The sequence below is a fragment of the Podarcis raffonei genome, chromosome 2 (assembly GCF_027172205.1).
Source record: "Podarcis raffonei isolate rPodRaf1 chromosome 2, rPodRaf1.pri, whole genome shotgun sequence".
Lineage (NCBI taxonomy): Eukaryota > Metazoa > Chordata > Lepidosauria > Squamata > Lacertidae > Podarcis > Podarcis raffonei.
This window is the reverse complement of record NC_070603.1, coordinates 105,794,413-105,808,558: the sequence shown is the minus strand read 5'-3', so window position 1 is coordinate 105,808,558 and position 14,146 is coordinate 105,794,413. Positions and strand designations below refer to the sequence as shown.

The 14,146-nt window shown below is 47.3% G+C and overlaps 1 protein-coding gene across 3 annotated transcripts in view; it reads left to right on the top strand.

Moving 5' to 3' along the window:
• Positions 1 to 9,206, top strand: part of LOC128408545 (G-protein coupled receptor 22-like) — a 43,168-nt gene extending 33,962 nt beyond the window's left edge. For all 3 annotated transcript variants that reach the window (XM_053378436.1, XM_053378435.1, XM_053378434.1), the window contains exons 2-3: positions 6,437 to 8,586; positions 8,691 to 9,206. In XM_053378436.1, coding sequence (XP_053234411.1) covers positions 6,510 to 7,802 — 1,293 coding nt within the window. In that variant the 5' untranslated portion in view covers positions 6,437 to 6,509 and the 3' untranslated portion in view covers positions 7,803 to 8,586; positions 8,691 to 9,206. The remainder of the gene's footprint in view (positions 1 to 6,436; positions 8,587 to 8,690) is intronic.
• Positions 9,207 to 14,146: the final 4,940 nt, after the last annotated feature.

Below are 14,146 nucleotides of genomic sequence, written 5' to 3'. Positions count from 1 at the left end.
TTCTCAACCCTAAAGCAGCCTAAAGGGGCACTTTGTGAGACGGGAGGAGAGTACGTAACCTATTTATCTCTGAATCTGTCCACCCACCCACCTGCTTTTTCCCTAATGGGGTTCCATAACTGTTGGGAGTAAAACAGTCGGAGGCAAGTTGCAAAGGAAGAGTACTTTCCAGTGAAAAATGGGCTCTCAGGGTATATAGCTGATAGCTGCAGTTCAGCCCTGACACGAGGCTATTGACTCCCCTTTCACCTTAAATCAAGGATCTGTTCCAGACTCACAAGTCTTCCCTTCTTAAAAAGCCCTTTTGTTTATGACCCGTAGGGCGCCAGTATTACAGAACATGGAAGTTTCTCTGTAGTTCATCTTAGGAAGATGATGGTGTAACTATGCCATGAAACATATGAGGCATTTTCCTGGAGCTGTTTGTGAGGAAAGGCCAACAGGCCGATGATGTACAAGCTGGAAAGCACTGGGTGCAAGTTACATCAGCCTCCTTTTTAATCATGTATATATGATTTAATATGCAAATCTTTTTGCGATATTTATCCGATCTATTCGTATTATTATTATTTAGATGATTTATAAACCACCCTTTGTAAAAGCCACAGGGTGGTTTACATAAAATCGATAAAATAACACAATCCTTCAAAAACACGTAATAAGCTTAAGACAGTTCTCTCTTTTTTTATGTTGATGAACAGAAGACCTTCAAATTAAGGCATAATTACACACACACACACACATCCAGCAACTGTTATAAATACTGATATACTGCCTCTGAAATTCCTATCACAGCACATGAGGGCTTCAAAAGGGCCACCACAGCAAATAGCCATGGATAGGCACATCCTCAATTAGTATGGCCTTATCACTTTTTAAAGCCGTCTTAAGTCTAACCTAGTGGCTGCCACATCTTGTGGAGTGAATTCCCTGAATTGATTATGTGCTGTGAGAAGACGCACTCCATTTTGTCTGCCCTTAATCCCCTGCCTATCAGTTGGGTTTTTTGTGATCCTGAGTCCAAGCATTGTCAAGAGAGAGGGACAACTTTCCCAGCATTACGTTCTAAAGCAGGCAGCGCTGCATTTCTCCTTTCGAGCGTAAGAGGACTTCAGTTTGTTTATTGATCAAACCAGAGGACTTAATTTTGGGAAAGAGGCTCATTCCTCTAACGTTTTAAAACCTTAGTCCAAAAAGTTTCCCCAAAGGCTGAAAATTGGTGAAGCAAGCAGTCGTGTGTGTTTTTTTGTACACATTTTGTTGGTAAGCAACTATACCATACGGATGCAATCGGTTACATTCTTTACAGACGAGAAATACCGTGCGTTTAGCTGTTGTGAATTAAAATGTGATTAACAGATTCCAGATTAGACTTTGAGGAGGGGGAGCTGCTGCTGCTGCTGCTGCTGCTACCATTGCAGCAAATGTGTGCAATGCCAAGGTTTCCTCAGGTGAAGTCTTCTCTGCTCTTGGATAACCAGTCTGTTCCAGCCGAGATTCATCCAAGGAAACCATGCTTCAGCTCAGACATGGGATCACAGAGCTGCTGTTATTTATTATTTACAATATTTCAAGACCTTTCCACACACATCAATTGCAGGGTGGTTCACCACCGATTATGCAACCATTATACGCAGCCTAAAGTGCAAGTGCGTTCATTGGCCGAAATATTGGGAATTGACTGAAAAAATTGGAGACAATTGGAAGTTGCAGAGCCAGGACAAACTAAAAAATAAGGTGCGAGATTGGTTACATTATGCTCAAATTCAAGAGGTTTTCAAAATGGACAAAAAAGTTGGTTTCCAGGTGGAAAAGTCGAAACTAGAGACAGAATTGTTAGAACCAAAGACAAAGCTGTTATCTAGAATGTATAACTTGCTGCTTATGTGGAATTTACAGGATGAGACAGTTAAATCTGCTATGATTAAATGGGCACAGGATGTTGGACACAACATTATGTTTGAAGACTGGGAAAGGTTATGGAACACCGGAATGAAATTCACGGCCAGTACGGCCTTGAAGGAAAACATTATGAAAATGATATACCGGTGGTACATGACCCCAGTCAAGTTAGCTAAGATACATCACCTGTCTGACAATAAATGTTGGAAGTGTAAGGAAGCAGAGGGGACTTTCTTTCACCTCTGGTGGACATGCCCAAAGGTTAAGGCTTTCTGGGAAATGATTTACAATGAGTTGAAAAAGGTATTTAGGTATACCTTTCCCAAGAAACCAGAGGCCTTCCTGTTGGGCATGGTAGACCAGAAAGTGTTAAAGAAGGACAGAACTTTGTTTATGTATGCTAGTACAGCAGCAAGAATACTCATCGCAAAGAACTGGAAGACACAAGATTTACCCACGCTGGAGGAATGGCAGATGCAGTTGATGGACTACATGGAGATAGCTGAACTGACCGGCAGAATCCGAGATTTGGATGTAGAAACAATTGAGGTGGACTGGAAAAAGTTTAAAGACTACTTGCAAAAGTATTACAAACTGTATGAATCTTAAGATGGTGCATGATTTGGAAATGATACGCTTTAGCAATTATGATTAAGTAAATAGTAAACTAAGTGATAAAAGAGAAAAGGAGATAATATGAAATTGAACATGTTACGTTTATTTTAAAGGTATAAAAATTGTGACATAATACATTGAATATAGATACATAACATGTAAAAGTTACAATAAGGTATGACATAAGGTAACAAATTGCTGACATTGTTAATATAAAGAACGCAGAATCGGAAGGGGTGGGGAAGTCCAAGTTGGGATTTTTGTTAAAAAAAAAAAAAAAAATGGTTTCTTGTAAACTCCTTATTTGTTTGTAATGTATAAAATTTGGAAAGAAACGTAATAAAAAATATTATAAAAAAAAAAAAAAATAAAGTGCAAGTGCGTTCATTATATGCTTTCACAGGCGTATTTCTACTCACATTGCACCCCCCACCTGTCTGCATTTCAAACAGTAGGTTAAATTAAGGCTAGATTAAGCAACATAAAAACAAAAACAAAAAAAACACCACAGGAATATTCCACAATCCACAAAGATTATTAAGGGCCTAAAATAAGTGCCACAGGTGCAATAGAAATAGTAAAAGAAACCCTGAAGGGGTACTTGGAAGCAGGCATGAAGCAGCTCAGGACTGCAATACCGCCTTCATTATACACCTTTAGGCGCCAAGCAAAAACATTCCTTTTTAACCATAATAATAATAATAATAATAATAATAATAATAATAATAATAATAATAATTATTATTTGTACCCCGCCCATCTGGCTGGGTTTCCCCAGCCACTCTGGGCGGCTTCCAACAAAGATGAAAAATACACTAAAATGTCACATGTTAAAAACTTCCCTGAACAGGGCTGCCTTCAGATGTCTTCTGAATGTCAGGTAGTTGTTTATCGCTTTGACATCTGATGGGAGGGTGTTCCACAGGGCGGGCGCCACTACCGAAAAGGCCCTCTGCCTGGTTCCCTGTAACTTGGCCTCTCGCAGTGAGGGAACCGCCAGAAGGCCTCGGAGCTGGACCTCAGTGTCCAGGCTGAACGATGGGGGAGGAGACGCTCCTTCAGATATACTGGACCGAGGCCGTTTAGGGCTTTAAAGGTCAGCACCAACACTTTGAATTATAATAATAATAATTTATTATTTATACCCCGCCCATCTGACTGGGCCTCCCCAGCCACTCTGGGCGGCTTCCATAAAAACCAAAAATACAGTAAAATATCACACATTAAAAACTTCCCTGAACAGGGCTGCCTTAAGATGTCTTCTGAATGTCAGGTAGTTGTTTATCTCTTTGACATCTGCTGGAAGGGCATTCCACAGGGCAGGCGCCACTACCGAGAAGGCCCTCTGCCTGGTTCCCTGTAGCTTTGCTTCTCGCAATGAGGGAACCGCCAGAAGGCCCTCAGCGCTGGACCTCAGCGTCCGGGCAGAATGATGGGGGTGGAGACGCTCCTTCAGGTATACTGGACCGAGGCCGTTTAGGGCTTTAAAGAATTGTGCTCGTAAACATACTGGGAGCCAATGTAGGTCTTTCAAGACCGGTGTTATATGGTCTCGGTGGCTGCTCCCAGTCACCAGTCTAGCTGCCGCATTCTGGATTAGTTGTAGTTTCCGGGTCACCTTCAAAGGTAGCCCCACGTAGAGCGCATTGCAGTAGTCCAAGCGGGAGATAACCAGAGCATGCACCACTCTGGCGAGACAGTCTGCAGGCAGATAGGGTCTCAGCCAGGCCTTTGGTTGATCTGATTTACATCCTATGCCCTTTTAAAATGTGGTTTTGGCAGGGGCGGGGCGCTATTGGATTGTTGTTTCTATTTTTATTATGTATTTTGTGGTTTTATATCTTGATTTTATTCCAAGAACCGCCCTGAGACCCCCGAGTATAGGGCGGTATATAAATTTAATTAATTAATAATATCACAAAATAAAAAATGACAGTTGGTAGAGTAGACCCACTGAAATTAATGAAGTTAGGCCCATTAATTTCCAAGTACAACTTACCTGAGGTGCCATTCAACTCCACGAACTTTTTGCTATCAAAATGTCATATCTAGTTGATTTTAGAGATGCGTGACTGAGGCATATCAAACAAAGAAAAGGTACGCTCTTACATACAAACTTCTCTAGCCTGTTACGACTTCTTGGAGAAATCTTATATGTATTTGTTTATCCTCTGCATGTATTTCTTCACCCTACCTTTTTGTCCAAAACCTACATGGAGGCTCACATGGCATTAAAACCCCGCAGTCTTCTTTCTTAATTGCTGAATTTTGATTGGGATAATTTGGCTCTGGCACATTCTAAACTGCCAGAAGGAGCTGGTGTTGGTTGGCATCTCCCTCAGTTTGTGCTAATTTTTGCCTTGTGTTGTGCTTTTCGTTTTCCTCCCCCTTCTGGAACGGCACCGGTCGATAGTCACACAATATGTTACAATAAAATATGAATCCGTTTGTGTCCAGATTTTGTGTATTTCATTCTGGAAGTGGATCTTTCCCCCCCGGGTAACATCGTATAGGTAGTTTATCCAGCAGTTTCTCTTTCTTTTATTTTTCCTTGTGTTTTCTAGGGGCTAAGCTCACAGTAGCGGCAAACGTATGTATATTAACCCTTCTAGGAAAAAGCAGCTTCAGAGGGAGGGAGGTGGTTTTCAGCAAATAAGTGGCAGGCAGAGGGTGCTTAACCCTTCTCTCACCAATTTTTCTGCTGTGAGCAGCTTTTCTCCATCATAAGATATTCTTGACTTCTGTTTGCAGAGGCAAACACATCTGGCTTCCAGAGTTGGAGCAAGTCAAGGGGGGCGATTTACAAAGGAAAACCAGCAGGTGGGGAAGGGTTAAACACAGCCTTCCTCCTTCACTTTACTACTGAAAATTGCCCATTCCTCTGCCTTGGAAGGAACAGCAGTTGGGGGTTACATACCCAAAAATGTGTAGTTTGGCTAGGAGGCAGATTAGTTATTTAGCTCTTGGGGAAGCAGAGTCTGAAGTCTTTTCCACCTGTGCTAATGCTTTCCTGATTTGTGGGGGCTTGGAAGGGAGGGGGCTTGGAGAATGCCCATGTTAAGTTCAGTCACTGCTAGAATCCCATAGCGGACAGTTTCCTCCCTGCACCGTTCAATGTCTCTGAATCCACAAATCCACTCGTTTTCCTGCAGGCGACTGTCTTTTCTGTCTTTCATGCCTGCTTCCAAGTACCCCTTCGGGGTTTATTATGGTGGGTAGGTGCGTACAGAATTTCAATTCCTGGAAATCTTTGCTCTCCTGATCACGGAGGACGTGTTAGAATACATGCACAGATAAGCGCTTTTGAAAACTTCAGGGGTGAGGGGAATACACAATGGCTCTGCATCTCTTATCAATGCTCTCTTAACTGTTCCTTACTTGGATAGTGAGCTTGAGTGACAGGGAAACCTCATCCATTAAGAGGGGGGGGGATGCCAGCGATTGCTGCATGGCAAAGGAAAGGCATGAAATTTTCAGTGAAGTTAATGCACAGATTGCATATCTGTTTCACTTCATGGTGGTGCAGAGATCTTTCACCTTGTGGTAAGATGTCCCTGTTGTTGCTTTTGGGGGGGGGGAGCAAAACAAAACCCATTCTGCCTATTGGGGTTAAGCTAGGATGCCTATTTCATTCCACCTTCCCATCACCTAGGCCAGCCTTCCGAAACTGGGTGCCCTCCAGATATTATTGGGACTACAATTCTCATCCTCCTCAGTGAACCGCAGCCTTCCCCAGCCCACTAGGCTGTGGGAAGGCTGGCCTAGGTGATGGGTGGGATGCAAACTTTGTGACGTGAGGAAGACGCCTCAGGGTTCTAGTTAGCCCCAGGTGTAAACACTGTCCCAGGCTGCTGCTGTCGATGCAAAGGTTCATCTTGCTGCTTTGATGATACTTGATGGTACCCCTCTCTCCCCACAGGTGAGAGAGCTGCCTGCAACCCCAAGCCCATTCATTCCACGGACTATGCCCACACCTCCATGCCCTCTCAGCCATGGAGACTCCCATGTTCGACACTATCCTGGAGACGACGGACGGGGTGACCCCTGACCCCAGCTGGACACTGCCCTACCCGCTGGGCTTCCAGGTCTCACTGACGGGCTTCCTCATGTTGGAAATCGTACTGGGCGTCAGCAGCAACTTGACCGTCTTGGTGCTGTATTGCCTGCAGGCTGGCCTGGTGGACTCTGTCAGCAACATGGTGACCATGAACTTGCACGTGCTGGACGTGCTCATATGCGTGGTGTGCGCCCCGCTTACCATGGTGGTGGTCCTGGTGCCCCCCGACCGGGCCGCCACACTGCTCTGCTGCTTCCACGAGGCGTGCATCACCTTCAGCAGCGTAGCCACGGCCACCAACGTGCTGGTGATCAGCCTGGACCGCTACGACATCTCGGTGCGGCCGGCGCAGCGTGTGCTGACCCCTGGCCGCGCCATCCTTCTCCTGGCTGGCGTCTGGGTGCTGTCCCTGGCAGTCTTCTTCATACCCTTCCTTGAGGGCGAGCTGGGCCACGCCAGCACGTGGCAGAACCGCACCGTGCTCTGCGTCGGGCCCGAGGAGTTCCACGCTGAACTTGGCACCTCCTACCACCTGGCGATCCAGATCCCCACGTTCTTCGCCGCCGTGGCCGTCATGCTGGTGACCTACGCCAAGATCCTGCAGGCCCTCAACATCAGCATCGGCAGCACCTTCAAGCGCAGCCAGCGCCACAAGACCAAGAAGAGGAAGCGGCGGAAATCGGCAGAGCCAAGCGGTAGCGTGGCGGCCGGCGGAGCGGAAGCCAAGCGGCTCTCTCAGCCCGTGCCGGCGCTGCCGACGCCACCGCCCATGGGGGTGCAAGCCTCGGTCTCTGTGATCATCGCCCTGCGGCGAGCGGTGAAGCGCCACCGTGACCGGAGGAAGCGCCAGCGGCGGGTTTTCCGCATGTCCCTGCTCATCATCTCCACCTTCCTGTTGTGCTGGGCGCCGCTGTCTGTCGCCAACCTGCTGATCCTGTGCCTGGGACCCAGCCCCCTGATGGGCAAGCTGCGCGTCTGCTTCCTGGCCATGGCCTACGGCACTACCATCTTCCACCCGCTCCTCTACGCCTTCACCCGCCAGAAGCTGCGGAACGTGCTGCGCAGCAAGCTGAAGAAGCGAGTGGTGTCGGCCCTACAGGTGGACCCCGCGCCTGGTGGCACCGTCATCCACAACTCCTGGGTGGAGCCGCCCCGCAAAAGCTGCAAGGGCCGGCTGCGGAATAGTGACGGAGCCGAGCGCTGTCTGACTGAGGCCGCTAAGGAGTGAGGCGTAGGGGGCCGAGCCCTCAAAATGGAGGTTCAGCAGAGTTTGGGGGTGGGTGAATCTTCCACCTCGCCCAAGCTGGTGAGCGGCGAGTGCCAAACACTGAAAGGGGAGGGAGGCACAGAGGCCGCCAGAAACTACAACACCAGTGCTAACCCCTCCGCCCGAAGCCACCGAATGAGAGAAGTGGGGGTGAGCCGATGTCTTAACAAAGCAGCGAGGGTCAGCCATCAGCGCCTTGCTGAAACCCCAAGGGTTTCTGGGTAGGGTGCAATACTGATCCCTCACAAAAGGCCCTGCGCCCAGAGTGCAAGGCCTTCCCGTTGCCAGCGCTGAAACCAACCGACTGTCTGAGGTAAAAGACGAAGGCTCGAGCCTTCCCACTCACAGCACCGGCCAATTCACCACACTGAGACCCAATATGATGATCACTACTACTCCTCCTATTTAATGTTTATATCGGTGCCAAGAGTTGTGCTAAAGACATCCACTTGGGTGAGGTCCCCTGCATATAGGGTCGTTGAGCCCACATGGCAGTGAGCAAGTGAGCTTCCCCATGGGCCTAATCAGCTAACACATATTTCTCTTTATTGCTGGCTAAGTCCGGGAAGGCTAGAACAAGTTCTCTGCCCGCTGATGGAAGTGGAGGAAGAGGTCTAAGAAAGCATTTTGTGGCTGCGGGGGAAATGCAGTTTTGGGGAAGGGGTGAGCCTCGCGTAGCTCTCGGCCCCACTGTTTTGCTGTGCTTTCCTCTCCAGAACCCCTTAGATTAGGCAAGCGACACACTGTTCATAGAATCATAGAGTTGGAAGAGACCACAAGGGCCATCGAGTCCAACCCCCTGCCAAGCAGGAAACACCATCAGAGCACTCCTGACATATGGTTGTCAAGCTTCTGTTGCATCATCCCAGGCCCCTGCCATCTCCAGAACATGCTATGGTTTGGGGGTGGGTTTATGTGCAGTTGTAGATCTCCCAGTACAATGGCTGGAGCCTGGCAAACATACCTTTCTGCAAAGGTTTATGTTAGGCTCTGCGCCCACACACCACTTCCATATTGGGACCAGTTTCCCAACAACCTACTTTTTTTTTTTTTTAGGCTTCAGTACTGCAGACGCTGATTTCCTTGCCTCTGCCATCGCTGATGGCCACTGACTCCCAGCATCAGATGCTAAGTGCAGCTGCAGTTCTGGATTTGAAGGTTCACTACTGTACCAAACGGCAACAGCTTTTGGGGGGGAAAGGGGAGGGGGAAATGGACCGCTCCAATCCGAGGAACAGGGACTGTAGGTGTAGACATGCCCCAAGCGACCCCGGATGTCTCATTTAAAAAGAGGCCAGACATCAATAGCTGCATTATACCAAGCCCACACCACTGGGTTCCATCTAGCTCAGTATTGTCTGACTGGCAGTCCAGGGGATATTCCCAGCCATACTGGGAGATACATCAGGATTAGAACTGGGCATTTTCTGCATGCAGAGCAGGTGCTCTGGTACCGAGCTCTGGCCCCGCCCTCCTTGCAGCCAGTATCCTCTAAGTAACATGGTCTGGAAAGAGGACCTAGGCATACATCAACAGCAGAGTTGGACCCAGCCCTTTCATACTGTGCCTCTGGGGGAACAGAGGTGAGTGGGGGAGACGGTATGCCAAATGGAAGGTGCCAAGGCTTGGGCTTGGCCTTTATGGAGCAGGCAGTGAAAGGGCTGCCCAAGGGTGCTATTTGTGTACTAGGGGAGCTGAGCTGGGTGCAAGTCCCACTGGACTTGGCGGAGCTTACTTCTGTCAGGCACTAACGAAAGTTGCAGCACTGCCCAAGATACAGGCACACACCTGCCCAGCCACTCGCAAGAGATCATTTCCTTGCCGCTGTTACGTTGAAGGTTGTCAGGAGGGAAGGAGAAGAAAGCCCTCAGTCTACCAGCTACAATTCTGCTCCTTGTTGCTTCCCAGAAATGCATGAGGAGCATATGATCAGCTGCTAGGCAGTCAGTTCTCTCCCACACTCTCCCTTAGAATAGGCCCAGAATCCTCTGGCTCATCAGCACCCTGGCGGGAGGAGCAGAGAAGTGCCCCTCAAAAGTGTGTGGGCGCGTGGCAAACGCTGAATAGATCACGAAGCTGGCGAGCGCCTCTAGAAGGACTTTTTTTTTCCTTAACGGGTCAACGGCAGCTCATTATAGTTCCTTATTTCCGAGCTTCTTAAAAACTTGGCATTAGACTGGTCCTTTACCTAGACTTACTGCAATACAAGAATATACACCATCAGACTGTTGGTCTATTGCAGACGAGGATTGGCACCTATTGGCAGCAGCACCTCAAAGCTTCAGACCAGGGTTTTCCCTAGCCCTAACCAGAGACTAAACCTGGGATATTCTGCATGCAAAGCCACAGCCCTTCCCTGGTATCCACAGAGCCAGGCAGACAGTCACACAAACTGGCCCTGTTGCATCCTTCCTCCATGCCAACCGCCAGCACAGTTATCAACAAAAGACTTGCTACGTCTTCCTCATTCATCCCACGTGGCAAAAGAAAAAGGAAGGGGGGGACCTGTTGGAAGTAACATTTGGGTGCCCAGCTTCTTCCTGCCGGGAGTCTGAAGGCGGATTTCACATGACTGTCTCGTCTCTTGTGTATCGGTGTAGTCTAGCCATAGGTGTCATATTCTGGAAGCTGTAACATGGCCACAGTTGAAGGCAATAAAAGAGCTGGTGAGTTGTGTGTGAAATGTGTCAGAAATTGCGGGGAGTTCCCAGAGGGTAGAACCAGTTGGCATCACATGAACAACCCACTGCCCCTTTTAGATCAAGCTGGAAGTCGCAGATTCATCCCGGCAGAATGGGATCATCTCAGTGGTAATAGATTGTGCTTGTATTTTCCCAGAGGTAGTCTCACTGGAAGGGAGCAGCAGAAACAATTGCCAAACGCCTCACATCCATATTTTCCCATGATGTCCCACTGGTACACCAGAGCCTTTCTGAGTGTGGTTCTTCTTCTGGACTGTGCTATCTGCCAAAGGCGTGTAAGTAGGGAATTCATGGTGGCTTTTCCCCATTATAGAAGAACTTTGCCTTGGAGAATAGTAAACCTCTTGAGTCTAAACCTCTTTCAGGCTGCTTTATTTCATTTGGGTTAAAAGACTTGGCTTGACGTTTTGCCACTTGGCGTCTGTCTCATTCTCTTGCTCTGATCTTTAGCCTCAAGCTGCCCTGAGACATTCCAAAATACAGATGAGCAACCTTTTTTTCTGCTGTGGGTTGAGGCAGGAGCAGGGAACCTTTGGTCCTCTGAATGTTTCTGAACTACAACTTGCACCATTCCTGGCCATTGGCCCTGCTTGCTAGAGTTGTAGTTCTGCAACATCGGCAGTGGGCAGGGCCAGAGCCAAGACTGGGCAATGTCACCCTCTTTTGCCCTCTCTCCTTGCCACTCTTTTCTACCTCTTTATAGTGCCCCTTTCCCTCCCTCTGCCCAGTGGGCTGCCGAACAGCTCTCGCCAGAGGTCAGAACTAATCCCTTACAGAAGGCTTTTTGAAATTGGGCGAGGGTCCGCATAAAATAGGCCCCACTCCAACAAATGAATCATGAGATGTAAAGAGGAGCCACAGTCTGTGACCACGTACGGGCTGTGGTTCATACAATAAATAAATAAATGGGGAGGGGTGACTGATCTTTGCAATAGTATTGTTGCTTTCTTACGTGACATCAAACCCGAGTTGTACAAATGTCAGAACGTTAGGTTGAAGTATGGTGAGAACAGTTGTTTGCTTTAAAAATGTACAGTGGGAGAAGATCCCTATTTGGCACTTCATAATTATAGAGTCACTCCTTTAGAGTGTGGGAAGGCACCTGCCAGCTCCTTTAGAGCAGGTGCATAAAATACGGGGGGGGGGGTGGAATCTAGATATAGGACTACAGCAAAATAATGTGGAGGGAAAAGGGGGGTTGGGAAGAATGGAAAAGCACAACAAATAGGCAGTGTTTCCCCCCACTAAGGGCCGGGTATTTATTTTCTGTGCTGGACACTGCCCTGTCACAAGCAAGCCGCATTCAAGGAGGAGTTGGCTTGCTCATTATAGTCAATGGTGGCAATCAGTTTTTTGAGGAAAAATTGGAAGAGTCTGCTGTCAAAATGCCAACAGTCTCCCGCTAAGGCAACTGCTGCGGCAGCACAGTGGGGCTCTTCGACATCATTTTCACATGGGGAGTGTGTTTTCTGAATGTGCTTCCACCTAGTGAGATCTCAGCTTTGCTTTTCAATGGATTGCCGAGGTGCAGTAAATCTCAGGTCTCACCCAGAAGGGAGAAATACCTTGAACATCAAGCCAAGTACAATTTTTCATTTCTGTTATCAACTACTGGTAATTGCTGCTTCTTAACAACACATTCTACCCTTCCAGAGCAAAACCTAGTGACTGCAAAAGCTGAAATATCTTTTAGAATGGAGCATTGTTATTTCTCTCTTCTGGTGGCGGGGCAGGTATCAAAATGAGCAGTAGTATTAAATAGGAGGTTCCCCTCCGCCCAATAACATCCTTTATATGAACCCTTCATTTATGCACTGTTCCACCAAACAATAAACTATGATTTATTAGGATCGGGCAGTCTTAATCCCAGTAAGTCTTTAACCATGGTTTACCATTACATGCAAACAAAGCCAATAGTTTTTGTATGTGATATAATAATTATATGCGGGTCTGCTTACATGAAATCAGATCACTGATCCAAGTAGCCAAGCACTGGCCACTATGACCGACAACATTTCGAGGTCTTTGGTGAAGGGGCCTTTCCAAACTTTAGTTGCCTGCAATTCTGTAGCTGGAGAGTTGGCAAATTTAAGTTGGGGCCCTGGACATGCAAATCGCATGGTACACTACTGAGTTGATGCTATTCTTGGGAGCAGATATTTGGTCAATTACATTCCTATTCCATTCTTTAGAAAGCTTTGGGCTGTTACCAAAGCCCAGTCACTACAGACATATATTTCTAACTATGGCCCATGTTACATGCTATCTTAAGGGTTGCAGCTTTTCATAACCAGAACTCTGTAGTTGTGCAGATGCAGATCTGCAGAATAATTTTACACTGGCAGCTCTGCTGTGTGCATCTGGAAACCAGTGTGAGAGTGCAAACCTTATGAGGAATGGTTGAGGGAATGTGGTATGTTTAGTCTGGTAAAGAGAAGACTCGGAAGAGATACGGTAGACATCTTCAAATTAAAGAGCTGTCGCCTGGAAGATGGAACAAGCTTGTTTTCTCCTGCTCCAGAGGCTAGGACCCAAACCAATGGATTCAATTACAAGAAGGGAGATTCTGACAAAGTCACAAAGAACTTTCTGACTGTAAGAGCTGTTTGACGGTGGAACAGGCTCCCACGAGAGGTGGTGGACTCTCCCTTCCTTGGGTTTTTAAAAGCAGAGGTTGAATCGCCATCTGTCATGTGAGATCTAGTTGAGATTCCTGCACAGCAGGGGGTTGGACTAGATGACCCTCCTTGGGGCTCCTTCCAACTCTACAGTTCTATGATCTGATCCATCTTCCCTGCAGCATGCCCTAGGCTCTGCACTGCAGGCCAGTATGGCTGCTCTGTGGCGCCGTGCAGGTTATCTAGAACAATGTTGGCACTAGTTTGCCCTGTGCCATTCTGCATTCGATTTAAGATGCATGAGATTTACCTTGACGTTTCCTGCCATATCAGAGCTGTGGCTGCAAATTATGCAGACGTGCGGTCTAGTTGTCCTTGATGTGGCTGCAAGCTTTTAACAAACATATTTGCAATTATTGCTTCGCAATGTCAGCAGAAGTTAATTTATGTAGCCAAACCCAGGGACAGAAGACAGAGGGGCTTAATACATTTTCAGAGGAGGAAAAGCCTCACTTCCTAGCTGCGTGACACTGGTTAGCTTCCCTGTACTGTGATGATTCTTCACCTAGTCAATTTTTCATGAGCCTTGAGAGGACGATAAGAGATCAAGGGTATGCGTCTCAAAGTCAGTTTTTTTAAAATTCCAACTGCGTTTGATCCTTAAAGAATTGCTTCTGGCTGATTTCATTTCGGATTCTCAGCAAGGGCACATTGCTCACCAAAAATGCACCCAGCTTTTCTCCTGCAGACTATTCCTGCCTTGTACATTCTGCCTAGATTGTAAATGCTAGAGTGGGTGCTCAGTGCCAATCAGTATGGGCATTCCTCAGTTTGAAAGCAGTCTATTCAGGGAAATTCAACCTTTTCGCTCGGCCCCACCACAACTACAATGTTTTGAAATTTGCTGCTGATGTCAAACACCATCTCTCCCTCTCAATGAATGCACTTCACGTTTGTTGCAATGTGCTACCTGTACCAAGTGCTG